Source organism: Electrona antarctica (genome assembly GCF_951216825.1).
Source record: "Electrona antarctica genome assembly, chromosome: 17".
In the NCBI taxonomy this organism is placed as follows: domain Eukaryota; kingdom Metazoa; phylum Chordata; class Actinopteri; order Myctophiformes; family Myctophidae; genus Electrona; species Electrona antarctica.
The window spans coordinates 39,102,644-39,126,784 of record NC_136798.1 but is presented as its reverse complement, the minus strand read 5'-3'; the positions used below and the strand labels follow the sequence as shown (position 1 = coordinate 39,126,784).

Sequence of the window (24,141 nt, the reverse complement as noted above, 5' to 3'; positions counted from 1 at the left end):
AAAACACCACCTTGTGTTGAGGGCTGTGGAGTATCACCGCCATCTAGTAGTGGATTGTCCCTCTCTTCACACTTTTCTGGATCTGACACAGAAGACAGTGATGAGTGGGAGGAGAACATGGAAGATAAGTCAGATGGAAACACACTGAACAAGACACATGCAGAAAGACGTTTGCATGCGAGCCACACGCTACCACTGGAGTCAAACCTACCAGGAAAACAAAAAACATCAATGAGGAGTAAAAAACGGCAGGATACATGCATACGTTGTAGAGTTTGTGGCAAAGCGTTTGAGGGTTATAGTGATTTGATGTCACACATGAGGATTCATACAGGGGGAAAAAACTCTACTTGTGGCAAAAGCTTTAATATTAATGAAACTCTGAAGTCACACATGAGGAGTCATAAAGGCGTAAAGCCATTTCATTGTACAGAGTGTGGTAATGGCTTTACTCTCATGGATACTCTGAATAGACACATGACGATCCATACAGGAGAAAAGCCCTTTAGTTGCACAGATTGTGGCAAAAGCTTCCGCCAAAGAAATTACCTGACACAACATGCAAGTACTCATACTCGTACTGGAGAAAAACCCTTTGAGTGCTCAGATTGTGGCAAATTCTTTGGTCAAATTGAGTATCTGAAAAAACACATGAGGATCCATACAGGGGTAAAATCCTACAGTTGTGCAGTTTGTGACAAATGCTTTCGCAATAATACACATCTGAAGACACACATGAGGACTCACACTGGGGAAAAACCCTTTAGTTGCAGCGATTGTGGCAAAGGCTTTAGTCAGACGAGTAGTTTGAAGACACATATGAGGACATGTTTGAAAGAAGAGAGCTCAGCTGACACATGATTGCACATTGGATGCTATTCATAGCCAGGTCATAGGTTACTGTAGTGTTGTGGAATATATAATCTAATATTAGGCAATTTCAGAACATATATTAGTGGCACTCGTGTTTTGTGGACCACCATGATGTGTTGTTTTTGTTTTGTCCTCAACTGTCCTGGAGGCAGTGGGCCTTGGCAGGATAGCATGGTGACCAAGAATATAGACGTTAGATATTGAATTTGTTGAATATCTCTGTTTTGTTTTCATTTCAGTTTGTGTAATGTCATGATAGGACATTGATGTAAACAGTTGCATGATGATGCTCTCAAAGACAAGTTATTGGTGTATCTGTCTTTTTCCACATCTTTTTTGAAAATAAAAATTACAAAGAAAAAGAAAAGCTATACAAAATCCTTGTGGAGACAATCTGTAAATCACAAAATCTAGAGACTGGAACGGCAAGTACTTCCACCACAGTAACACTGGGCTTTTTAACAATCTACTATGTTTTCACAGAAACTAAAACACCACAAGCAACACATGTTTACAGTTAACTACTACAGTAACTAGTAACTAAAGTGGTTGTCTCTGAGTGTTGGAGTAGAAGTATTGCAAAATAGAAATACTAATACTAATAATAATGAAAAACAACTACTAAAACTTAGTGATTCTTAGTTACTTTCCACCACAGCCAGTGGATACAGTTCTGTTACAACATCTCATTGTGAGGTCCTTGTAATGTTGGTGATTCATATTATTCTGTTGCTATCACAGCAGGCATCCAGGAGTGCTTGAGCAAGGCAAGGTTACCAGCCACCAATTAAACACTGGTTTTACTTGTGAATTTTGTGTTAACAAAAAAAAAGGCCAATGCGCACCTAGGGACAGGTCGATTTTTAAAGTGTAACCCTGGAGAAAATGTATACACCCGGGTAAAAGGCCTTGACCCAATTAAGTGACAAAAGAAAAAAGATGAACCCTCCCTAGGGGTGTCAATCACCATCATTGAGACGCTGAATAGACTGAATAGACTCTCTCTCTGAGAGAGATTTGACTGGGTCATTCACACTTGCAGTGTGTGCTGCCTTGTTCCTAATGCCTGTCATTGTCTCATCGATTGTCTATTTATTTGTATGACTCTCCATTGGACGCAAAGTAAAATTTGACAGAATTTCTCCTTTCATTGTCAAAGGCAAATATGAGATGTGTGTGGACAAAAGCTGTAGGCCTATATAGGACCCTCAAAAATTGACCATGTCCCTGAAAAGGTTGACGGCTAGGTGTGTCAGACTAAAGGAAAGAAAGGAAGAAAGACACACACACACACACACACACACACACACACACACACACACACACACACACACACACACACACACACACACACACACACACACACACACACACACACACACACACACACACACACACACACACACACGCTAGAACTTGCATAAATAATGTTATTACAAAAGGACGTTTTAGTCCTTATAGACAGACAAGAAGCGAAAGGAAAAACTGAGCTGGATGAACCTGATTGGCTGACAGTGTAGAACCCACCTCATTGAAGCAAACAGCTCAGCTCCAGCTGTTTGGAATGTTTTCTCCCACCATCTGAAGTTAACAACAGAAACACAGTCAGAGACACTGTCTGATTGGACGACAACACATTCACATCGGAATTAGATGAGTGGTTCTCAAACTGGGTCTAGTTTTTAGTCGATAAATATGGAGTGGGAATAGTCTCAAAAGTCTCACAGCAAATATTACAGATTTGTAACTCACAAGTTCAGATTTGCAACTCACGTGAGTGAACTCACAGGTTCACATTTGTGTTTTGTATCCACAAGTTCAGATTTGTGTTTTGTATCTGTATTTCGCATCTGTGTTTTGTATCCGTGTTTCGCATCTGTGTTTTGTATTTGTGTTTTGTATTTGTGTTTTGTATCTGTAATTCGCATCTGTGTTTTGTATCCGTGTTTCGCGTCTGTGTTTTGTATTTGTGTTTTGTATCTGTAATTTGCATCTGTGTTTTGTATCCGTGTTTCGCATCTGTGTTTGAAACACAAATACAAAACACAGATGTGAAACACGGATACAAAACACAGATGCAAATTACAGATACAAAACACAAATACAAAACACAGACGCGAAACACGGATACAAAACACAAATCTGAACTTGTGGATACAAAAGACAAATGTGAACCTGTGAGTTCACTCACGTGAGTTGCAAATCTGAGCTTGTGAGTTACAAATCTGTGAGACCTTTGAGACTACTTTTGAGACTCTTCTGACGTTGGGCGTTAACGAACGTCATCATTGGCTGAGGGAATCTGTCAATCATTCTGATTGACAGATTCCTCGGCCAATCAGATCGGTCCGCCTTCAGCCAATCCTATGGCTCTAACGCCCTGGGGGCACGCTGGTCCATAGCTCTAATGCCCTATGGCGGTGGGCACGCTGGTCCATAGCTCTAATGCCCTATGGCGGGGGGCACGTTGGTCCATAGCTCTAATGCCCTATGGCGGGGGGCACGCTGGTCCATAGCTCTAATGCCCTATGGCGGGGGGCACGCTGGTCCATAGCTCTAATGCCCTATGGCGGGGGGCACGCTGGTCCATAGCTCTAATGCCCTATGGTGGGGGGCACGCTGGTCCATAGCTCTAATGCCCTATGGCGGGGGGCACGTTGGTCCATAGCTCTAATGCCCTATGGCGGGGGGCACGCTGGTCCATAGCTCTAATGCCCTATGGCGGGGGGCACGTTGGTCCATAGCTCTAACGCCCTATGGGAGGCACGCTGGTCCATAGCTCTAATGCCCTATGGCGGGGGGCACGTTGGTCCATAGCTCTAATGCCCTATGGGAGGCACGCTGGTCCATAGCTCTAATGCCCTATGGCGGGGGGCACGCTGGTCCATAGATCTAATGCCTTATGGCGGGGGGCACGCTGGTCCATAGATCTAATGCCCTATGGCGGGGGGCACGTTGGTCCATAGCTCTACTGCCCTATGGCGGGGGCACGTTGGTCCATAGCTCTAATGCCCTATGGCGGGGGGCACGTTGGTCCATAGCTCTAATGCCCTATGGCGGGGGGCACGTTGGTCCATAGCTCTAATGCCCTATGGCGGGGGGCACGCTGGTCCATAGCTCTAATGCCCTATGGCGGGGGGCACGTTGGTCCATAGCTCTAATGCCCTATGGCGGGGGGCACGCTGATCCATAGCTCTAATGCCCTATGGCGGGGGCACGCTGGTCCATAGATCTAATGCCTTATGGCGGGGGGCACGTTGGTCCATAGCTCTAACGCCCTATGGCGGGGGGCACGCTGATCCATAGCTCTAATGCCCTATGGGGGGGCACGTTGATCCATAGCTCTAATGCCCTATGGGGGGGCACGTTGGTCCATAGCTCTAATGCCCTATGGCGGGGCCTGCTCTGGTCCATTGCTCTAACGCCCTATGGGGGGCACGCTGGTCCATAGCTCTAATGGACCAGCCATAGGGCGTTAGAGCTATGGACCATTAGAGCTATGGACCAGCGTGATCCCCGCCATAGGGCATTAGAGCTATAGACCAACGTGCCCCCCGCCATAGGGCATTAGAGCTATGGACCAACGTGCCCACCGCCATAGGGCATTAGAGCTATGGACCAGTGTGCCCACCGCCATAGGGCATTAGAGCTATGGACCAGCGTGCCCCCCGCCATAGGGCATTAGAGCTATGGATCAGCGTGCCCTCAGGGCATTAGAGCTATGGACCAGCGTGCCCTCAGGGCATTAGAGCTATGGACCAGCGTGCCCCCCGCCATAGGGCATTAGAGCTATGGACCAGCGTGCCCTCAGGGCATTAGAGCTATGGACCAGCGTGCCCCCCGCCATAGGGCATTAGAGCTATGGACCAACGTGCCCCCCGCCATAGGGCATTAGAGCTATGGACCAGCGTGCCCACCGCCATAGGGCATTAGAGCTATGGATCAGCGTGCCCCCAGGGCATTAGAGCTATGGACCAGCGTGCCCCCAGGGCGTTAGAGCCATAGGATTGGCTGAAGGCGGACCAATCTGATTGGCCGAGGAATCTGTCAATCAGAATGATTGACAGATTCCCTCAGCCAATGATGACGTTCGTTAACGCCCAACGTCAGAAGAGTCTCAAAAGTAGTCTCAAAGGTCTCACAGATTTGTAACTCACAAGCTCAGATTTGCAACTCACGTGAGTGAACTCACAGGTTCACATTTGTCTTTTGTATCCACAAGTTCAGATTTGTGTTTTGTATCCGTGTTTCGCGTCTGTTTTGTATTTGTGTTTTGTATCTGTAATTTGCATCTGTGTTTTGTATCCGTGTTTCACATCTGTGTTTTGTATTTGTGTTTCAAACACAGATGCGAAACACGGATACAAAACACAGATGCAAATTACAGATACAAAACGCAAATACAAAACACAGATGTGAAACACGGATACAAAACACAGATGCGAATTACAGATACAAAACACAAATACAAAACACAAATACAAAACACAGATGCGAAACACGGATGCGAAATACAGATACAAAACACAAATCTGAACTTGTGGATACAAAACACAAATGTGAACCTGTGAGTTCACTCACGTGAGTTGCAAATCTGAACTTGTGAGTTACAAATCTGTAATATTTGCTGTGAGACTTTTGAGACTATTCTGACTCCATAGAAAAATATCATACAATTTTAGTCGACCACAAGACCTAGCTATCTTGTCCTTTATAAAATTATTTGCCATTTTTTACTATTTCGAAAAATCTTTTTAAAATTATTCAACTAGCCGATCTACATCGGCACGTTGTGAGCAAGTACAACAAGTCCAACATTCTGAACTAATCCTTTTTTTTGTCCTAAAAATTCACCCAGTGTCAATAAAATGATCTAATGTAATCCTGGGCGCTACACTTCCTCTGCCAACCTCGGGGGGCAGCGGACTGACCTTATGCTTCCTTCTATGCATGAGGAGTCCAAGCTGCTTCTTTTCACCTGACAGGGGAGAGTTTCCCCAGCCGGATGTAACGCGTGGAAGGAACACGTTATTCCGACCAGTTCCTTTCACCTCCATCAGGCGCGCCCTGGCTGGCCAGGGGGAGGTAGTTTAGAGACCAGGATTACTGCATGTTTTTGTGAGGGTACCTACCCACGGGGAGTCGGGGAGAACATGCAAACTCCACACAGAAAGGCCCTTTCGCCAACCCCACCTCGGGTATGGGCACTGATGACGCGGAGGATAGAACACGCCCCCAGCGTCCCCAGCGGGAATCGAACCCAGGACCTTCTAGCTGTGAGGCGACAGCACTGCCGACTGTGCCACCGTGCCCTCGAACTAACCCTTTAAGTATTTGGTCCACCATTGCTTACCGGTGCTCTTCGGGGCAGCCTGCGGCTCAGATGGTTTCCCAACGCGTCCTGTGGTCTGCTGCTCTTCATGGGGGGAGGTGCCCTCACCTCCGGGCGTTGACCCATGACCTTTGGGGGCATCGGAATGGGGGTGACGACGGCGGGCGGGGTCATCAGAGTGGGTGGGGTTAAGGGCGGGCATGGGTCTCTCTCCACGGGGGTGTGTCTTTCTCAGAGCGATGCCCTTTTTGATTTCGGCCAACAGGTTGTCTATTATACACCCTTCCTCCTGGACCTCTCTCTGCACACCTGAGAGAGAGACACGTGATTATGAATCCATGTACCATGTGTGTCTGATTGGCTCCCGGGCAGGCATAGTTTTACTGAGGTTTTGGTTCCATTTATGATGGAATATTGAACACCGTTTTCTGGGGACGCTCTCGGACCCCCTAACCCTAGGGGGCTGTTTTAAAGTCATGCAGTTTAATCTTTTCGGTCGGTTTACTAAATTAACCGGACCGTATTTTATTGAACGCATATCATGAAAATTGAAAAAAATGCTTTAAACTATAGCGTCTGAAAGCAAGTAGCCCATTTGGAGAAAAAAAACTCATTCACTTGAACAGAGTTGAAGTGCTTCTGCAGCCAGCGGGCAGGGACGGATTAACCCCCACGAGGGCCCCTGGGCCGGTAATCTTTGCAGGGCCCCCATAGCTCGCATGCATGCGACATTGTTTGTCAGTGTTTTGATCACCTTTTTGACCTAAATTTAACAAAATAAATGGCCAATGAAGGGCCCCAGGAGCCCATTTCAGGGTGTCAAACCTAGTACCTGACGGTCCAATTTCCCTGAAGGGCCCCTGAGAGCCAAGGGCCCCTGGGCCACGGAGGGAAAATGGCCTTGCTGTCCACAAACCCTCACCTATTTTCTTCTTCTGTCCTGTGTGCTGTTCCTGTTGTCTCCTCCTCTCAGCCTTCACCTGCTGCTCCCTGCGACTCCGGTTCTCCTGAAAAACATCATTTATTGTATATAAATGTGTGTGTGTGTGTGTGTGTGTGTGTGGGGGGGGGGGGGGGGGTGGCTTCCACTCAAAAGGTCCCTTCCATAGAGTTATAAAAGATAGAGAGAGGACCGGAACCACCACATTTTTGGTGGTCAAATGCGGAAGTGCATACCAGCGCTCAATGTTAAACCCCAGCTGCACTGGGTTTCCTTGTCATATAAGCAGGGACCCTGCAGTTCCAGATTTCACCACTACGTCTCACAGCTTCAATGTTGGCAAGCCTTGCTGGGGGGCTTGGGGGTTCCCTTCCCGGGCACTTCCGCACACTAGGAATGTGGAAGTGCCGTTCTCAAACCCAAGGACGTAAAAGAGACGCCGTCTAAAGTGGACTCGAGCCACGAGAGGCATCGCCGGGCGAGCCACGAGGCGAGCGAGTCACCGTGCCGAGCGTTGTGTCCCACTTCAGGGACAGAATCGTAACTCGTAACATATACAGTGAGATTGCGTTTGTGCGTGCGTGTGTTTCAGTGTTGATTTCGTCGACTAAAACTAAGACGAAAAATGTTCGTTGACTACCTTTTTTCACTGACGAAAACTAAATGGAAACTAAATTAAAACTAAGCTATGATGACTAAAACTAAGACTAATGTATTGACAATTTCGTCAACAGCTAAATCTAGACTAAAATGCTAAGAAGGGGACTAGTGGACAAGAGATCCAGTATGAGTCATTTTACACTTGGTTGCATGCTGAAAAAAGCAGATCTACAAGCTCACAACGCATCGCAGCGCGACGCGTTGTGAGCTTGTAGATCTGCTTTTTTCAGCAAGCGTAAAATCAGTCATTACGACAACATCAAGGCCCACCAAAATACATTTTAGTCGACTAAATCAACTGTAGATTTAGTCGACTAAAATCTTATGACATTTAGTCGGCTAAAACTAGACTAACACCAAGACATTCCAGGTGACTAAAATGTGACTAAAACTAAATGAAAACTATTCAAGAGACTATGACTAAACTAAACCAAAATCAAAATGAGCTGCCAAAAACAACAGTGGTGTGTTTCCTACTTGAACAGCCTTGACGAACAGTCCTCTGAACACGTTGACTGTGTGGATCAGGTCACTCAGAGACAGGCTGGTGACGTCTTCACACAGATAGATGGCCAGGCGTCTCCTCTGGTCCTCTATGGAGGACAGCAGCTGCTCCAGGCACACACACTGCCTCACACTGTCCTGGACACAGTGGTATCATGCGCTATCAAATTGTTGGTAGGCCAGTTGAGGTCGTGTTACGTTCCCTTTAATGAGGCCCAGACCAAGAGCATGCTTAGACTTGCGAAGAGTATCTCTTCTGACCCCTTACATGTTTTAAACGATGAATATCAACTGTTGCCCTCCATGAGGCAGTTTAGAGTCCCTACATTTAAGAAACAGACTAAAGAACTCGTTTGTACATCCGTCTGTCTTGCTTCTAAACCAAAATCGTTAAACCAGTGGATATGTTCTCGTTCCTGATTGTTTCTGTGATTTTTGTCCTGTAATGTCTACCATTTTGTAATGTATGTCTATGTCTTGTCTGTTTCTTGAACGGTGACGTCATGGACGCAAAACAAATTTCAGTACAAGCTGACAATAGGCCTATCTCACAGCCCGCTTTCCACGCCCACTTCCGGTAAATAGTGGTGTCTTTAACATTAGCATTTACACGTTTTTTTCTCTGGAGAATCTAAGTACATTTTCTAATGTAAAAATGTGACAGACCAATATTATTATGAAGCAAACAAGATGGTAAATCAGCTCGAACAGATAGAACAAACCTTACCTTGAGAAAACAAAAGTTGTAGACTTCTTAAATTACCTCTGTTAACATGTAGCGTCTATGGAGTGACGTCACGCTATCACCACTAACCCCGAAAGGGGGCGTATTAAGGGGGGCGGGGAAATTCTGTGAGATAGGCTTATAAAGTTGTATCGTATCGTATCATTTGAATGCATCACGGTTTCCTTTTTACATACTGTGATTTTAACACCTTGATAGCCCCATTATCATCACACTGCGTTTGTCACCGATCACCGGCTCAAAATGGAATGCTGCAGCTGGGTCCTATAGCACAGGGGTTCTCAACCCGTGGGTCGCGACCCCTCGGGGGGTCGCCAAATTATTTTAGGGGGTCCCCAAATTATTTTCAAAAAATATATATATATATTTTCACGATTTAAAAAAAATAGCAGACCTACAAGCTCGTAGCGCGCCACTCGGTGGCGCGCTATGAGCTTGTAGATCTGCTATTTTTCAATAGCTAAATTATAACAATGCTTAAAACACCAAAAGGGGTTCCCGCCAAAAATGGTTTAAGGTTATTGTAGCAGTCAATTTATATTGGGGGTCGGGAGGGGGCAGGGGGGGGGGGGTCCCGAGACATTACCAAAGCATTTCCGGGGGTCCCGGGCCAAAAACGTTGAGAACCCCTGATAGAACATAGGCCTATTATTATTCTTTTTTGTACTTGTGTTATATCACATGTTAAATTGCAATTGGATTGTGGTGTATCTCGACGACACAGCAAACGAGGCCAACCTCAATGTCCTTTGAAGAATAAATAGAGATTTGAATGAATAAAATATGAAAATGTATTAAACAAACTCTCAAAAATGGACGCTTCTGTCCTTTTGGTTGGCGCGATCAGGCTATTATTGTGTTAACGCTGAAAATGATCACCTATTGATGTCATTCCCGCTACCGTTGGACTTTTCATTCCCGTTCCGTCCCAATCGCGGGAATTCAATTTGAATCCCATCCCGTGACCCGTGGGAATCCAGAAAACAAACAAAAATGACCTCTACTACCCTCTACTACTGTGTACCTGGATGACAGGCATGTATTGTTCCTCCAGGTCCTCAGCTCCAGGCGTCTTCATCTTCTTCTCTGAGGTCTGCAGTCGTCTGATCAGAGAGCTGCACTCCGTCTGGATGTGTTCCACTTTGATTCTGAGAGTTAAGACACACAGTCGCCTGATCACATAGCTGCATTCAGCCTGGATGTGTTCCACTTTGATTCTGAGGACTAGTGTACACAACCCAATGATCACTTGGAAGCGCCATGGTTTCCCGGTTCGAACCCCTTGCTTCTCCTGCATTTGTGTCAAAGTGCCCTCGAGCAGGACACTAAACCCCCACCGGCTCCTGATGAGCGTGATTTGTCTGTCTGTCTGTCTGTCTGTCTGTCTGTCTGTCTGTCTGTCTGTCTGTCTGTCTGTCCTACAGAGACAGACAGCCTTGTTTCAGTCTTACCCAGCAGCCTTTTCACAGATCTCCAGGTCATCCGGTAGCTTCAGCAGGTCTGGATAGTTGTGCTCCACCCCCTGGAAAGAAATAGCAAAGAACATAAACTAGAAAAAGTGTACGTGTAAAATCTGAAATCTGAAAAATCTGACTGATACGCTTAGTTATTTTGAAGAAAATGCTAAATGGCAGAAAGGTGGAAATTGGTGGGGCCTACAGTATTATGGGGCGTTGCATCATGATCTACAGTTGGGTGCCACCGATATTGTCCCTTATCATTTGACCCATTTAGGCCTGACCTCAAAATTTTAAAAAATCCTTCTAAATCCTCCAGTTTTCTGAAATAAATATTTTCACGATTTTTCAAAAATAGCAGACCTACAAGCTCGTAGCGCGCCACTCGGTGGCGCGCTATGAGCTTGTAGATCTGCTATTTTTCAATAGCTAAATTATAACATAATGTTTAAAACACCAAAAGGGGTTCCCGCCCAAAATGGGTTAACTGTCCTTTTGCGCAGATCACGCAAACCTCAGCAAAAAGAAAAGGACAATATCGATGGCCTCCAACTGTATGTCCACATCCAGTGTAAAACAATTGTGATTGTACAACCTACGGTTCAAGAGAATAGGGCAAAATGTGAAGTGGCCTGCACCATGAGGCGGATTTAAAATAATTGGGGTTTTTCCTTGGCCTAATGGAAGTGTGCGTGCCAAAGTTGCATGATGCTCATCAGTCCAGCGGTTCTCGATATAAGCTGCTCAAAACACGGGGTGCATGCACATAAACGCAGACTGACAGGGATGAAAACACAGTCTCAGCAGGGTGGTGTTACCTCTACGATGTGGTGGAGCAGGGTGACGCGGGACTTATTCGCTTTCGTCTCCGTCAGTTTCAGCAGGGTGCTCATCTTAAACCCTTCTGCATTACCCGTGTGACTGCCCTGAGACAGACAGACGGACAGACAGACGGACAGACAGACAGACAGATGTTATGAGCTCCTTTCTGTCAAGAAATTCCATGCAGGTGATTCAAAGTGTTGGAGTTTGGAAGTGCTCGTTGGAAATCACTCAACGGCCCTGCGTGCCTATAACGTGACTCCGCCAGATGGGGGGCGGTATTGCTTCAAGTGGGAAGCAAGCTTCAGGTTACTGCCTAGTGCCTAGTAGTGAGTATACCACCTGTTTCGGAAATTGCACATAATGCAGGAGGCAGCAGGACGTTACGTTGTTCCCATTGGAAATGCATTGAGGCGGCCATGACACACAGAACACACAGGACACAAGTGTGTCTTGCGTGTGTGTCTTAGGTGTGAGTGAGGCCCTAGACCGAGCAATCCCCTGTCCCTCTTGTAAAGTAAAAGGGGTGGATAGAACAGCTCCAATTCTATAGGGACACATTTAGAGAGAGGATTCTTAGGTAGAAACCCTGGGTTATGGGTTTGATAACTATACCCTAGTATCCTACCCTTCAGCAGACTATACACTCGGGGATCACCGAGAGTACATTGATATCACTGACACTCTGCTGCATGTGTGTATGTGCGTGTCTGTGTGTGTGTGCGCGATGGAGCTTACATAGTTGAGGAAATTCCCAACATCCAAGATCAGCCTACAGAAGCTTGGCAAACGAACACTGTCCAACAAACCTGGAGAGGAGAGGAGAGGAGAGGAGAGGAGAGGAGAGGAGAGGAGAGGAGAGGAGAGGAGAGGAGAGGAGAGGAGAGGAGAGGAGAGGAGAGGAGGCCTACACATGATGTCTGGTTGTATCCAGCAGAGGGCAGTGTAATACTGTGTGAGTGGTATTAATAATAATAATAATAATAATAAACATACTCTGACATGCGTGTTCCAGTAGTGTGGCTTGAGGTTGCATCATCTCCAACAAGTATCTGCTCTCCTCACACACTAACATACACTCTATCCTTAAATGATAACTACGCACACGCACACACACACACACACACACACACACACACACACACACACACACACACACACACACACACACACACACACACACACACACACACACACACACACACACACACACACACCTTTCAGATAAAATTAAAACGGTACAGTAGTTGTGTGATTTTACCATAGCAATACCAACAGACTGCAGTAATCATGATGGTAACGTATTTAGCCACAGACCCCAATCTAAAAAGATTTCGTTACAGGGACCCCCTTCTAAATCCTAACAGTTTTCTGAAAATGTTTTGTTGCTACAGTATGCTGCTCAACCTTTTTTTTGTCATTGAGCATTATTTGGCTGCTCACCCGCTTCTCAAAATAATGTGTCCCAGAGAAGCAAATATTTGAGTTAAAAATGTAATATATAATATTCAAATAGTTTTCACGATTTTCCAAAATTAGCAGATCTATTCAAGCTCGTAGCGTGGCATGAAGCGATGCGCTATGAGCTTTATCTTCTGTTTTTGAATAGCCAAAGTATAAAATAATGATTAAGAGCTAAATGACTGAATTGTAAATGATAACATTGTAATTGTGTTTACCATGGAACAGACAGCAGCAGCATGTAGAACTTGTTAAATGAAACATTGCAATGTATTGGTTTTTTTTTACCATGGAACAGACAGCAGCAGCAGGTAGAACTGGTCCACTGCAGCCAGCTTGTCTCTGTCTCCCTGGTAGGACCTCAGGTTCTCAATCTAGCAGCAGCGGGTTCAACCACACACATTTTAAAGATGGAGTGCCGTGATTTTTGTATTGTCTTTTTCCATCTTTAAGTTTCAGAGTGTAAAATGTTGTACTAGAAAAGCAATGTGCTTCCATACATCCAGTGGTGGAGTAAATGTACTAAAGTACTGTACAATTATTTGTACTTTACTTGAGCATTTCCAAATTCCAATTTCTACTCCGTCTGTGTCTCATAGGAGGGCTGTGGGCAGTTCAGAAACCATCCTCCAGTGACATCATCGATGGGGAATCCAAGCCAATAGAAACTGCAGGCTTTCTAGTCCTGAAAAGTTGCAATGCGAAAATGGAAGCCATCTTTTTTTGTAAAAAAATCTTGTTTAAAAAATAATCTGCCTAATGATGATGTCACTGGAGGACGGTTTCTAAACTGCCCACAGCCCTCCTATGAGACACAGACCGAGTAGAAAAAAATCGTGCCATTTTATCATTATTATTAGTGAGGACCTATTATATGAAGATAGGTTGAAAAGTGGTGAAGTGGTCCTTTAACATAAGCACAAGACCTTAATGGTTAATCCTGTGACATAAATTACAGACTTTAAAAGGTAGGGTAAGTGACATTTTGTGATTTTGTTTTCTCTCTTTTTTGTTACAAGGTTATGCATTGCTATAGTGTTTGAATTGAAGGGATTCTCCCTGTCTCTCTAGCCCATTAATAAACAGAAAATACATTTGCAGGTGGCCGGGTTGTCAATTTCTGCCACTCAGGAAAGAGTATACATTTGTCAGCTTAAATTGTATAGTGTTCCAGTTCCAATGTTGCCTGCTTATTTCTGTGTCATCACATCCAAATTCACTTGTCTAACCCTGTATACTGAGTTTTCCTTTCTGATTGGATAAAAAAAATGGTATCCTGACCTGAAATTGTATAGAGCTAGAGCTATGGCGACTCCCACTAATGTTAACAGACAATACATGATAATATAATCAGAATAATAAGCTATTTAACACTTTTTATACCTTTAATAGAGCAATAATACATTTTGAGTCATCCTCCTTACTTGTATTAATTGTGTGGTTCGAAATGCAGGTCAGGTGAACAGTATACCTCGTGTTTCTCAGGCAGCAGTTTCAGCAACTGTTTCAGAAGCTCGACGTCAAAACGAGAGCGATCCGCTACCCGGATGAGAGACACAAACTCTTCATGGGAACTGCAGGCAGACAGACAGACAGACAGACAGACAGACAGACAGACAGACAGACAGACAGACAGACAGACAGACAGACAGACAGACAGACAGACAGACAGACAGAGGTCAGGGTGTAGCTGCAGGACAGGTGTGCTCTTTTGGCGGCAGGATTTGACCGCTCCCCAGCTATGACATGAAGTGATGGCTTTCTTGGAGGCTCAACGCAAACCATGCAAAGCAGCGATTTGCTTCATCAGAGGCACTATAAGGGGTTCACCGTCTTGCTCGAGGACACTTTGGTGGGGGACGGTATAATCGAACCAGGAACTCTCCTGGTTCCGAGACGGCTGAGCCACTGCTGCCCTCAAAATAAATATCTGCAGTATTCATCATCCTTCTATCCTGAGTTTTACAGCTCCAGCACGTAGCTTTGTGTGTAGGTCCCCCCCCCCCCCCCCCCCCCCCGTCAATCAATGGCAAAATAAAAGTCTCAGCTGTTCTACTGTCTGTTTCTCCTACCCTGTCTTCCTCTCAGCTGTGCTACTGTGTTCTTTGGAAGTCCTAGGATCACTCGTAGGTTGCAGAAGCTTAGCGGCCTCTATCGTAAACAGTGAAGTCATATGTCAATGGCGGTCTGTGCCTTGGATCGAAATGACGAATATATTTGTCATTGGCAGCCAATGAGTTTAATCATACTACAGCGTCACACAAAAGCACCAAAGGTAGCAGAACATGGTGCAAAGTGACTTGTGGATCTGCTACTTTTGCTATTTTTAAATTTGAATCCTGAAAAGTAACATCTTCGGACATAATGAGGTTTATACCTAACAGAGATGATATGTACTGTACCGACATGCAGATTTTTTCAACCAAACATGAATTCACCATTTAAACTGTTTGATGAAGATGTTGAGGTTCAGGTTCTTCTTGGCATCGATGAAGGAAATCTGGGGGGGAAAGAGAATAAAGATGGCTGACCCAACCAGCTGAACAGTTGACATTTAAAAACCAGGAGTTATAAAATGTACGTTATTTTGTATGAAAGCTTCCTCCAGGTTTAATTCCTGTAAAATTGAATTCCTTCCGATTTTGGAATAATGAATTGCGTTTAAACATGCGTGTTAACGAGGCACACCTGTCGGGGCTCTGTGTGAAGGGCTGAGCTTCCTCTGGTCTTGGGCTCGTTGACAGGCAGACAGAACAGCTGCTCTATGCTGGTGTAGTCTGGCTGTACACACTCACAGGACGACCCCGTCCACATGGACTCACCTGCACGCGCAGTCTCGCGCGCACACAGACAGACAGACAGACAGACAGACAGACAGACAGACAGACAGACAGACCTCTCATTTAGGCTGTCTGTCCATCAAAGCTTATCTTATCTTTTCCTGAGTGTGTTGCAGTGTGTTGTTTTAATTAAATGGGGGGTGTGCGTGTGAGGTGACGAGGTGCTTTAAGTAGCCTATACATTTTGATGCCAATACTTTTGTACTCAAGTGCATTTTGAATTCCAGACTTATACTTGTAATATACCTATTGCAGTGATACTCTTACTTAAGTAAAATACACACACACACAGTCGCACACACACACACACACACACACACACACACACACACACACACACACACACACACACACACACACACACACACACACACACACACACACACACACACACACACACACACACACACACACACGCACGCACGCACACGCAACCCTTACCTGACACGGTCCTAGAAGGAAGCTTCTGCCAGTTGAGCTTCTTCATGCGGAGGGTGGGGCAGTGGGCGGGCTTAGCAGGAGGGGCGGGGCATCCTCCTCCGGGGAGAGGAGGGGGAGGGGGAGGAGCCCCAAGGCCCGGTAATAGAGGAGGGGGCGGAGGCAATCCCATATTTGGTAAAGGAGGAGGAGGGGGCGGAGGTAATCCCATATTTGGTAAAGGAGGAGGGGGAGGGGCTAATCCCTTATCTGGAGGAGGAGGAGGAGGTGGAGCTATTCCCAAATTTGGTAAAGGGGGAGGTGGGGGTGGTGGAGGGTGGGGCATGTCAGAGAGGGGAGGGGCATCTAGCGCTGTAGGATGTATTTTGTTCGAGAGTTCTAACTGGCCAGCAGGGCTGTCCGTCAGGCACGCCTGCACCGCCCTGTCCAAGGTTCGGACCTTGTGATTGGCCGACGAGGCTTTGGAGGGGAGGAGCCTCTTGATGACTTGCTCAGGAGTGTCTGTCTGAGCTGCACGCACGCACACAAAATAATGCAAGATGTAATATGAACAGTTGTAGGACTGTAATGTCAGTGAGTGCGCGCGCACACACACGCGTGCGCACACGCACAAACTCTCCATGTGTAACTCTGACTACTCTTTTGATGATTTCTAAATTGACTGAATTGACTGATGTATGATAACCGTGTCGATTAATGATGAAGCACGCCTTTGCATGGGCAGCCCTTGCTTTAATGAGTTGAAACTGAGAAACGAACGTAATCGATGCAGTTAAACTGTGTGTGTGTGTGTGTGTGTGTGTGTGTGTGTGTGTGTGTGTGTGTGTGTGTGTGTGTGTGCATGTTTTGGAATGTCACTGTGGACACTGCCGGGCCACCAAGAGACCAAAGTCACCTGAGAGACTTCAGCACCATGGACAGCTCCCAACCCTTATGGTGCGTTCACACAGGTAAGGTGAAGCTGATATGAAGCAACGCCAAGACGTGCATCGCTGCGCCTTTGCGACGTCTGGCTCCCTTTGACATGAATGGTAGACTGCATCGTTTAATCTGCCCCGCAACACATTGGTTAAGAGTAAGACACACCGACAGCGCGTAAGCTGCATACTCCACTTCCATATTCCTGACACGTGACTTTAGACAACAAACCCAGTTGGAAATGTACTCTGACCTATAGGAAGAAGTGTTTTAATTTTGACTGCCTTCCCCAAAATGTTGTGAGTGTGTGTGCATGTGTCCACACGCGAGTGTGTGTGTGTGTGTGTGTGTGTGTGTGTGTGTGTGTGTGTGTGTGCGCGTGTGCGTGTGCGTGTGCGTGCGCGTGCGTGTGTGTGTGTGTGTGTGTGGCGCGTGTCTTACAGTCCTGTGCCAGTAGAGCAGCTCTGTCAGTCAGGGTCTCCAGAGCACACCAGACGTCTGCTCTGTCTGGGGCCAGCATCAACAAGGCCTGCAGGATGGACAGCAGCTGCGCAGACACTGGACTGCTGCTCACCTATACAGTACACACACACATGCACACACGCAGGTGTGATGTTATGTACATTACTTTTTAATTCAATCAATGACTTGACTGCATTTAGCAAACCCACCTGGTTGGATCTTTTTAGTTAGTTTTTCAAAATGCAATGCAATTTGTTGTCTTGAGTCAAGTTTAACGCAACCATGAGCATGACTGTTTTGCTGTTGTCTTGTTTACTTATTCTTGCAGGTTTAAATGAGCTCAGAGGCTTAAGAGCATTAAACCAAGCATACAAGACAAAGACAAAAGACGACGTACGGCACAGTCTAATACTGTATTTCAACCAGTGTTGATTTTGACAGCAAATTTAGATTTTAAATTTTAGTCTCTTGAATAGTTTTAATTTAGTTTTAGTCACATTTTACTTTTCACCTGGAATGTTTTAGTGTTAGTCTAGTTTTAGTCGACTAAATGTCATCATATTTTAGCAGACTAAATCTACAGTTGATTTAGTAGACTAAAATGTATTTTGGCGGGCCTTGATGCCGTCGTAATGACCGATTTTACACTTGCTGAAGATAGCCTGCGACGTGTTGTGAGCTTGTAGATCAGCTATCTTGAGCATGCAACGAAGTTATACTGGATCTCTTGTCCACTAGTCCCTTCCTAACATTTTAATCTAGTTTTTATTTGTTGACGAAATTGTCAACCCTCTCCGTTTTAGTCATCGTAGCGTACTTTTCATTTAGTTTGTCAGTGAAAAAAAAGGTAGTCGACGAACATTTTTTGTCATCGTATTAAAGCCTGGACAGAGTCCGTTTTCACTTACGTTGGGGGGAGATAAACGCACGCAATTCACTCCGTCCGTTACGTTGCCATGCATAGTGTATCCTGTGCTTATGTGTCCTTTATGTGTGCGTGCATTTCATCGACTACGTTCGGACTCTGTAAAGCACTTGAGTCGACATAAATCAACACTGATTGCAGCCAACCCACCCTGGTGAACAGAGTGGTGAACACCTGCTGATGGTCGTTCATCTCTACTCCTCCATAAACTCTGTCCATCTCCTGCTCGTCTTCACACAGGCTGTCTGCGAACAGATCCACCTGGATGTTGAGGTCCACGTCCTCAGTGTCCCTGGCGGACGCACGCACACGCACGCACGCACACATATACACACATACACACATCAACATGTATTTAGATTAGTTCTATAAAAGTACATTTATTTCAAAGTATTCAAGTAGGCTATACCGGCCTAGTTAATCTCACAGTAAACACACTATACACTTTGATACTTTACTTTAAATTCACGTATAAAATATGAATATTTAACGTGTTAAAGGTTTACCTGAGTTTAGGCAGCAAATCTAACAAATGGAGACCTAAAAAGAAATAGAGAAATCACACTGTTACCACAGATAGCTATAGGTAGTACTACTAGTAGTAGCACTAGACTAGTATTCGTATTAGTACTAGTATTAGTAACTAGAAAGGTATTTCTTCATGAAGCACCTTTAGAGAAAAAGAGTAGAGTAAGAAAGAGTAATGAGGTGCTGTACAATGAAATACCATTACATATGAATAAAACAAATGTGTTAAATCTCAAAAACAGGATAAAAACATTAAACGTGAAGGGTCGTTAGTCTCTAGCCTAATAGGGGACAGATAGATGACCTGAGTGATCTAATGATCTCACAGTGTTTTACAACAAATAATATCTGAACAATAATTCAGATATCGTTGCTGCCAGGTGGAAACCTTGTATTTGTGTCCAAAAAGTGTGTGTGTGTGTGTGTGTGTGTGTGTGTGTGTGTGTGTGTGTGTGTGTGTGTGTGTGTGTGTGTGTGTGTGTGTGTGTGTGTGTGTGTGTGTGTGTGTGTGTGTGTGTGTGCGTGCGTTCGTGCGTGCGTGCATGTGTGCGTGCGTGTGTCGTCTGTCTGTCTGTCATGGTCAGGTCTCTGCTTTGCATGTAAATGATCTTGTTGCGATTCAGCACTATAATTATATATACCTATAAACTCTTTGCGTAGTTTGTCTCTCTTGCGCAGGTCGTCTTGTCCAAACAGGAGGACGTTGATGCAACTCATGATAGAGACCATGAAGGACACGTTGTCTGTCTGCTGCAGTTCATTCATTACCACACTGAACCTGTACTGGTACTGCAGTGCACTCTGGAAATGCAACAATTATACACACAAAATGAAAAAAATACATATGTTCCAATGGAAACACTAAATTGCAATTATTTGTACGTGTAATTCAATAATACGGCCCACCGTCGCTCGAAGCAACACGATTCCTGCTTGACACCAACAATGTGTTGCTTGTAGCCTGTGTGTTTGTGCGTGCGTGTGCGTTTACTTGTGTGCACGTGCGTGCAACCCTGTGCGTGCGTGCATGCGTGCGTGCGTGTACCTTGTAGTTGTCCAGTGCCTGCAGAGTCAGCGTCAGTCCACGTTGGTCAAACATGCTCAGGGCAGTCAGGAGGTCAAACACCTGCATCTTCACCATCACATTAGAGGTGTTGAGAGCTGTCAATACCACCAATAAAAAACAACCTGATCAATATGATCAATACATCTTCACCATCACATTAGAGTTGTTCAGAGCTGCATGCGCACACAATTAACCAGTCAATACCATCAATACAATTAGGGATGGAGCTTGTTTTTTATTGAGACTCTTCTCCCTTCTGGCTCCAAAACTATGGAATGCACTTCCCCTAGCCTCGACGACCTTACAGGCATATGCAAAGGCTAAACTTATTGTGAATGCAGTGATTGCGAATGCAGTGAGCATTTATTATGAGACCCAGCAGATCATGTCTGTCTGTGTGTCTGTCTGTCTGTCTGTCTGTCTGTCTGTCTGTCTGTCTGTCTGTCTGTCTGTCTGTGTGTGTCACGCTGTAACACCACCCGCCCGCCACCAGAGGGCGCAGCTGTATCACACACAAAAACACACACACATGCACGCACGCACGTACGTGCATCTCACGCACGCACGCACGCGCATCGCACGCACGTACGTGCAACGCACGCACGCGCATCGCACGCACGCGCATCGCACGCACGTGCAATGTGCATCGCACGCACGTGCAATGTGCATCGCACGCACGTGCAATGTGCATCGCACGCACGTGCAATGTGCATTGCACGCACGTGCAATGTGCATTGCACGCAAAAAAAACCTTTACATTTATTTATTTTTTAAATAAAAATAAAATAATTATGAGGTGTGGTGCTCTGTGTGTGTGTGTGTGTCAGACTGCCACAACAGCTGCGTTCGCTTCCCGCGTTCACGCGTCTTACTTGTGTAATTTTAGATAGATTAGAGGTAAAGTGATCGGGTTAGGACGACCCGATCACTTTTTTTGCTCCCAATCCGATTCCAATCATTTGAAAATGATGACGTGATCGACCCCAATTTCCGACCACGTGATCGGATCGGGACAACCCTAGTTCTCAGCTTACTTATGATTCTTGATGACTATTTTGTATGTATTTGATGTATTACCATGTGTTGTTCTCGCTCACTGCAAGTCGCTCTGGATTAAGAGCGTCTGCTAAACGCCTACATTGTAAATTGTACCTTGTGTGAGAGTGCTGACGTGGCCGTCGTGTTCCAGGATGAAGTGAAGGCCCGCCGGCGAGTTCATGACGGCTCGGACGCACGCCACGCAGGTCAGCTGCAGCAGGGCGTCCGAGATCCTGGAGCGGCCGCGGCCCGACAGCCTCTCCAACGCCTCCATCAGCAGGTCCAGGCCGCTCAGCTCCAGGAAGTCCACCATCCAGCCCTGGTCGCAGCTCTCCAAGCGTCTCTTCAGGCCCGAGTAGTTGACCATGGTGGGAACCTGCCGGGGGGGGGGGGGGGGGGGGGGGGGGGGGGGGCATATACGTTAGTCCGACATATACCAATAGTCGGACATACGCCACCGGTTCACTCGTGGCTCCGACATGTGTGGCCGGTTAAGACACATACGTGGCCGGTTAAGACTCACCCGTTGCTTCCGCATGCGGTTAGGGTTTGGGATAGGGACTATTGCGTGTCGGACTGTTAGTATGTGCGGTTAGGGTTTGGGATAGGGACTGTTGCGTGTCGGACTGTTAGTATGTCGGACGGTCATAGTGGCCGAATTTGATATTGCAGCGTGGGCCCAAACACATGAACGCGCTGGTCCGTTGACTATCATTGTGCACGTTCACGATGACACGTGAACGCTGAATGCCTGCAATGATAGTCAGCGACAGCGCGTTCATGTGTTTGGGCCCAATCCATCCCAGAATGCACTCTGTTCCTACCCAGAATGCACAGTGAAATCGCCTCATGCGCTTTTGAGCAACTTAATGCAAGTGGATGGGAGGAGAACTCGGGTGCCGTCTCTATTCATATATACTCTAAGGTCTCGCCCAACATTTGGACTTGGGACTCTTCCCCCGCCGAGTCCACTCGAGTCACGAGTCACTACAAGGCAATGAAATAATTGTATTATAGCCGCATTATGAGGAGCCCATTCACATTATTATAAGAGAGCTGTCTGGCACCAATATAAATAGGTTTGTTGTAATAATCTTAATCTTGTAATAATATTGTTAAGTAATGGAGCACAGCTGACTGTTTTCTGTACGTATCAAATGAGAAAAATAAATATTTAAAAAAAAAAGTCTCGGTCTCTAATCGGTCTCGCCTCCCGTCGGTCTCGGTCTCGACTCGGACTTGACCCCCACACTCTTATTCTTTGAAAATGATTTGTAAACTTTCAAATAATTTAGAGTTGTTTTAAACATACAGTGAAATCATCTCTTCTGGGGTTCCCTGGCACTAAACATTTTCAGATGGGGGATCCGCGGCCAAATTAAAAATTGATATGTGGTTATTGGTGGGGTTTCAGAGCCAATTTTAAATGCTTTTTAAAAACAATGGCCTTCCAGATAGTCACATACAGTAACCCGATATACAGAGTTCAGGGTTAGGGTTAAGGGGTACCGCTAAAGGTCAGGGGTCACCTGCAGTAACCTGATGCAGAGTTCAGGTTGGGCGTTCTCCATGTTGGCCTCCAGGTGGGCGTCGACCTCCTGCTTTCGACTGCTGGTCACATGACCCTTCACCGCCTCCCACTGCCGTCTGACTGCCATGGTGACCAACACAGCTGAGGCCTAGCTGCAGAAAGACACCAGAATCACCAGAATTAAAGTCATGCATTTGTCATGCACTATAGCAGGGGTGGGCAACTTTGGCGATGGCGAGGGCCTCTATATTTCCACACTCTCTCCAGATGGGCCACATTGCATATTTCTGTTGTAGCAAAAATATTTTTACTATATTTGAATTGGACTCCTGATAAGTAACCTTTATATTTAATTTAAAATGCATTTAGTTATAGTTATGTTAACTTTAAGAACTAAACACAAATACATTGGACACTGTCACGGGGCAGCCCGTGCCCTATATACACACACACTCTGATTAAGGACAGTGCACGCACGCACACACCACACAGCCTGTGGGTAGTGGGGCAGACAGGTCCTATCTTGATATGTCAATACTGTTGATGAATGCATTCACAATTTATTCACAACATATTCAGGTTTCATAATGATGTACAAATGAAATGATACACACAGACTTGCAGGGAAAACAGTTAGTTTATTGTAACCTGTGGTTAGCTCATTGTTTGTCACTGGTATGGCCTCTCCAGTACTGGCACTCTTCTGTCTGAATCTGAACTGCTGAACCAGAGCAGGGCTCAGCCATTCAGCTTAAGAAGGGGGGGAAGGTGCCAAGTACTGTTGAGGTGTAGGGGTGTTCCACAATGTTGATGAGCAAAGTTTTTCTATTTTCTTTGGAAATGAATGCAAACCCAAATCATGGTTAGTCTAAAATAGAACATCTATTTATTTGGTTACTTATTCATGTTCAGCGGATATCTGTGAGCTTGCACATAAGCTGTTTAGATTTAATTGCTTCTCTGTTAGTGGTAGGATCCTCTCCTATAAAAGGGAGACTGCAGGCAGAGCTAGTCAGTTGCTGATCTGACGCACTTTATAGTTTATACATTTACCTTACTGCTTTCTGGATATCTGATCTGAGTAGTTCGAAATGGACTCAGCATCGGAGGAGGAATCGGAGAACGAAAGAAATGACTTGGAGGAGCCGAGAGAGCATAAAAATCAAAGAAGAAAGAAAGGAGGAAACATGTCAGAAAGTGATGAAGGAAGTGAGAGCTACGCGGTCGTGATGGTTGCGGGTGCTCAATCCGATCCGCGAGCGATAGGAAAAGCTATGGAGAATACATTTGGCAGGCTAAAATCATTAAGAGTCACTAGGAGTGGAATGGTTATTATAGAGTGCATGAATAGAGCACAGGCGGCGACAGTCGTAAAAACGAACACGGTCAAAGGGAGCCCAGTGAGCGTCTTCCACTTGGGAGGAAAGCGAAGGACGAGGGGAGTGATAGCTGGCGTTCCACTATCAATGGAAGCAGAGCAATTTCTGGAGGTTGAAGGAGTCTGTGGTGCAAGGAGACTGACGCGGTTTAAGGAAGGACTTCGGGAGGACACCAAGTCAGTGTGCCTGTCATTCGAAGGGGAGACACCAGAACGAATATAC

The 24,141-nt window shown here is 45.7% G+C and overlaps 1 protein-coding gene across 3 annotated transcripts; it reads right to left on the bottom strand.

Annotated features, from left to right (window-relative positions):
• On the bottom strand, positions 1-23,252 carry LOC306941509 (inverted formin-2-like). 3 transcript variants are annotated; one of them, XM_079527025.1, is made up of 23 exons: positions 23,189-23,252; positions 22,539-22,692; positions 21,124-21,385; positions 19,951-20,066; positions 19,547-19,706; positions 18,884-18,917; positions 18,528-18,669; positions 17,432-17,564; positions 16,076-16,582; positions 15,483-15,616; positions 15,233-15,294; positions 14,266-14,368; positions 13,083-13,168; positions 12,330-12,430; positions 12,072-12,142; positions 11,330-11,437; positions 10,506-10,576; positions 10,079-10,202; positions 8,283-8,447; positions 7,128-7,212; positions 6,227-6,514; positions 2,401-2,454; positions 1-82 (listed from the first exon to the last, which is right to left on the bottom strand). In XM_079527025.1, the coding sequence occupies exons 2-22, from the start codon at positions 22,665-22,667 to the stop codon at positions 2,402-2,404; spliced, it is 2,934 nt and encodes a 977-aa protein (XP_079383151.1). In that variant the 5' UTR covers positions 22,668-22,692; positions 23,189-23,252; the 3' UTR covers positions 1-82; position 2,401. The 3 variants fall into 3 exon arrangements, with proteins under 3 accessions (XP_079383151.1, XP_079383153.1, XP_079383152.1); XM_079527027.1 differs by having other exon boundaries at positions 22,539-22,688; positions 23,189-23,245; XM_079527026.1 differs by lacking the exon at positions 1-82 and adding an exon at positions 877-2,130.
• Positions 23,253-24,141: the final 889 nt, after the last annotated feature.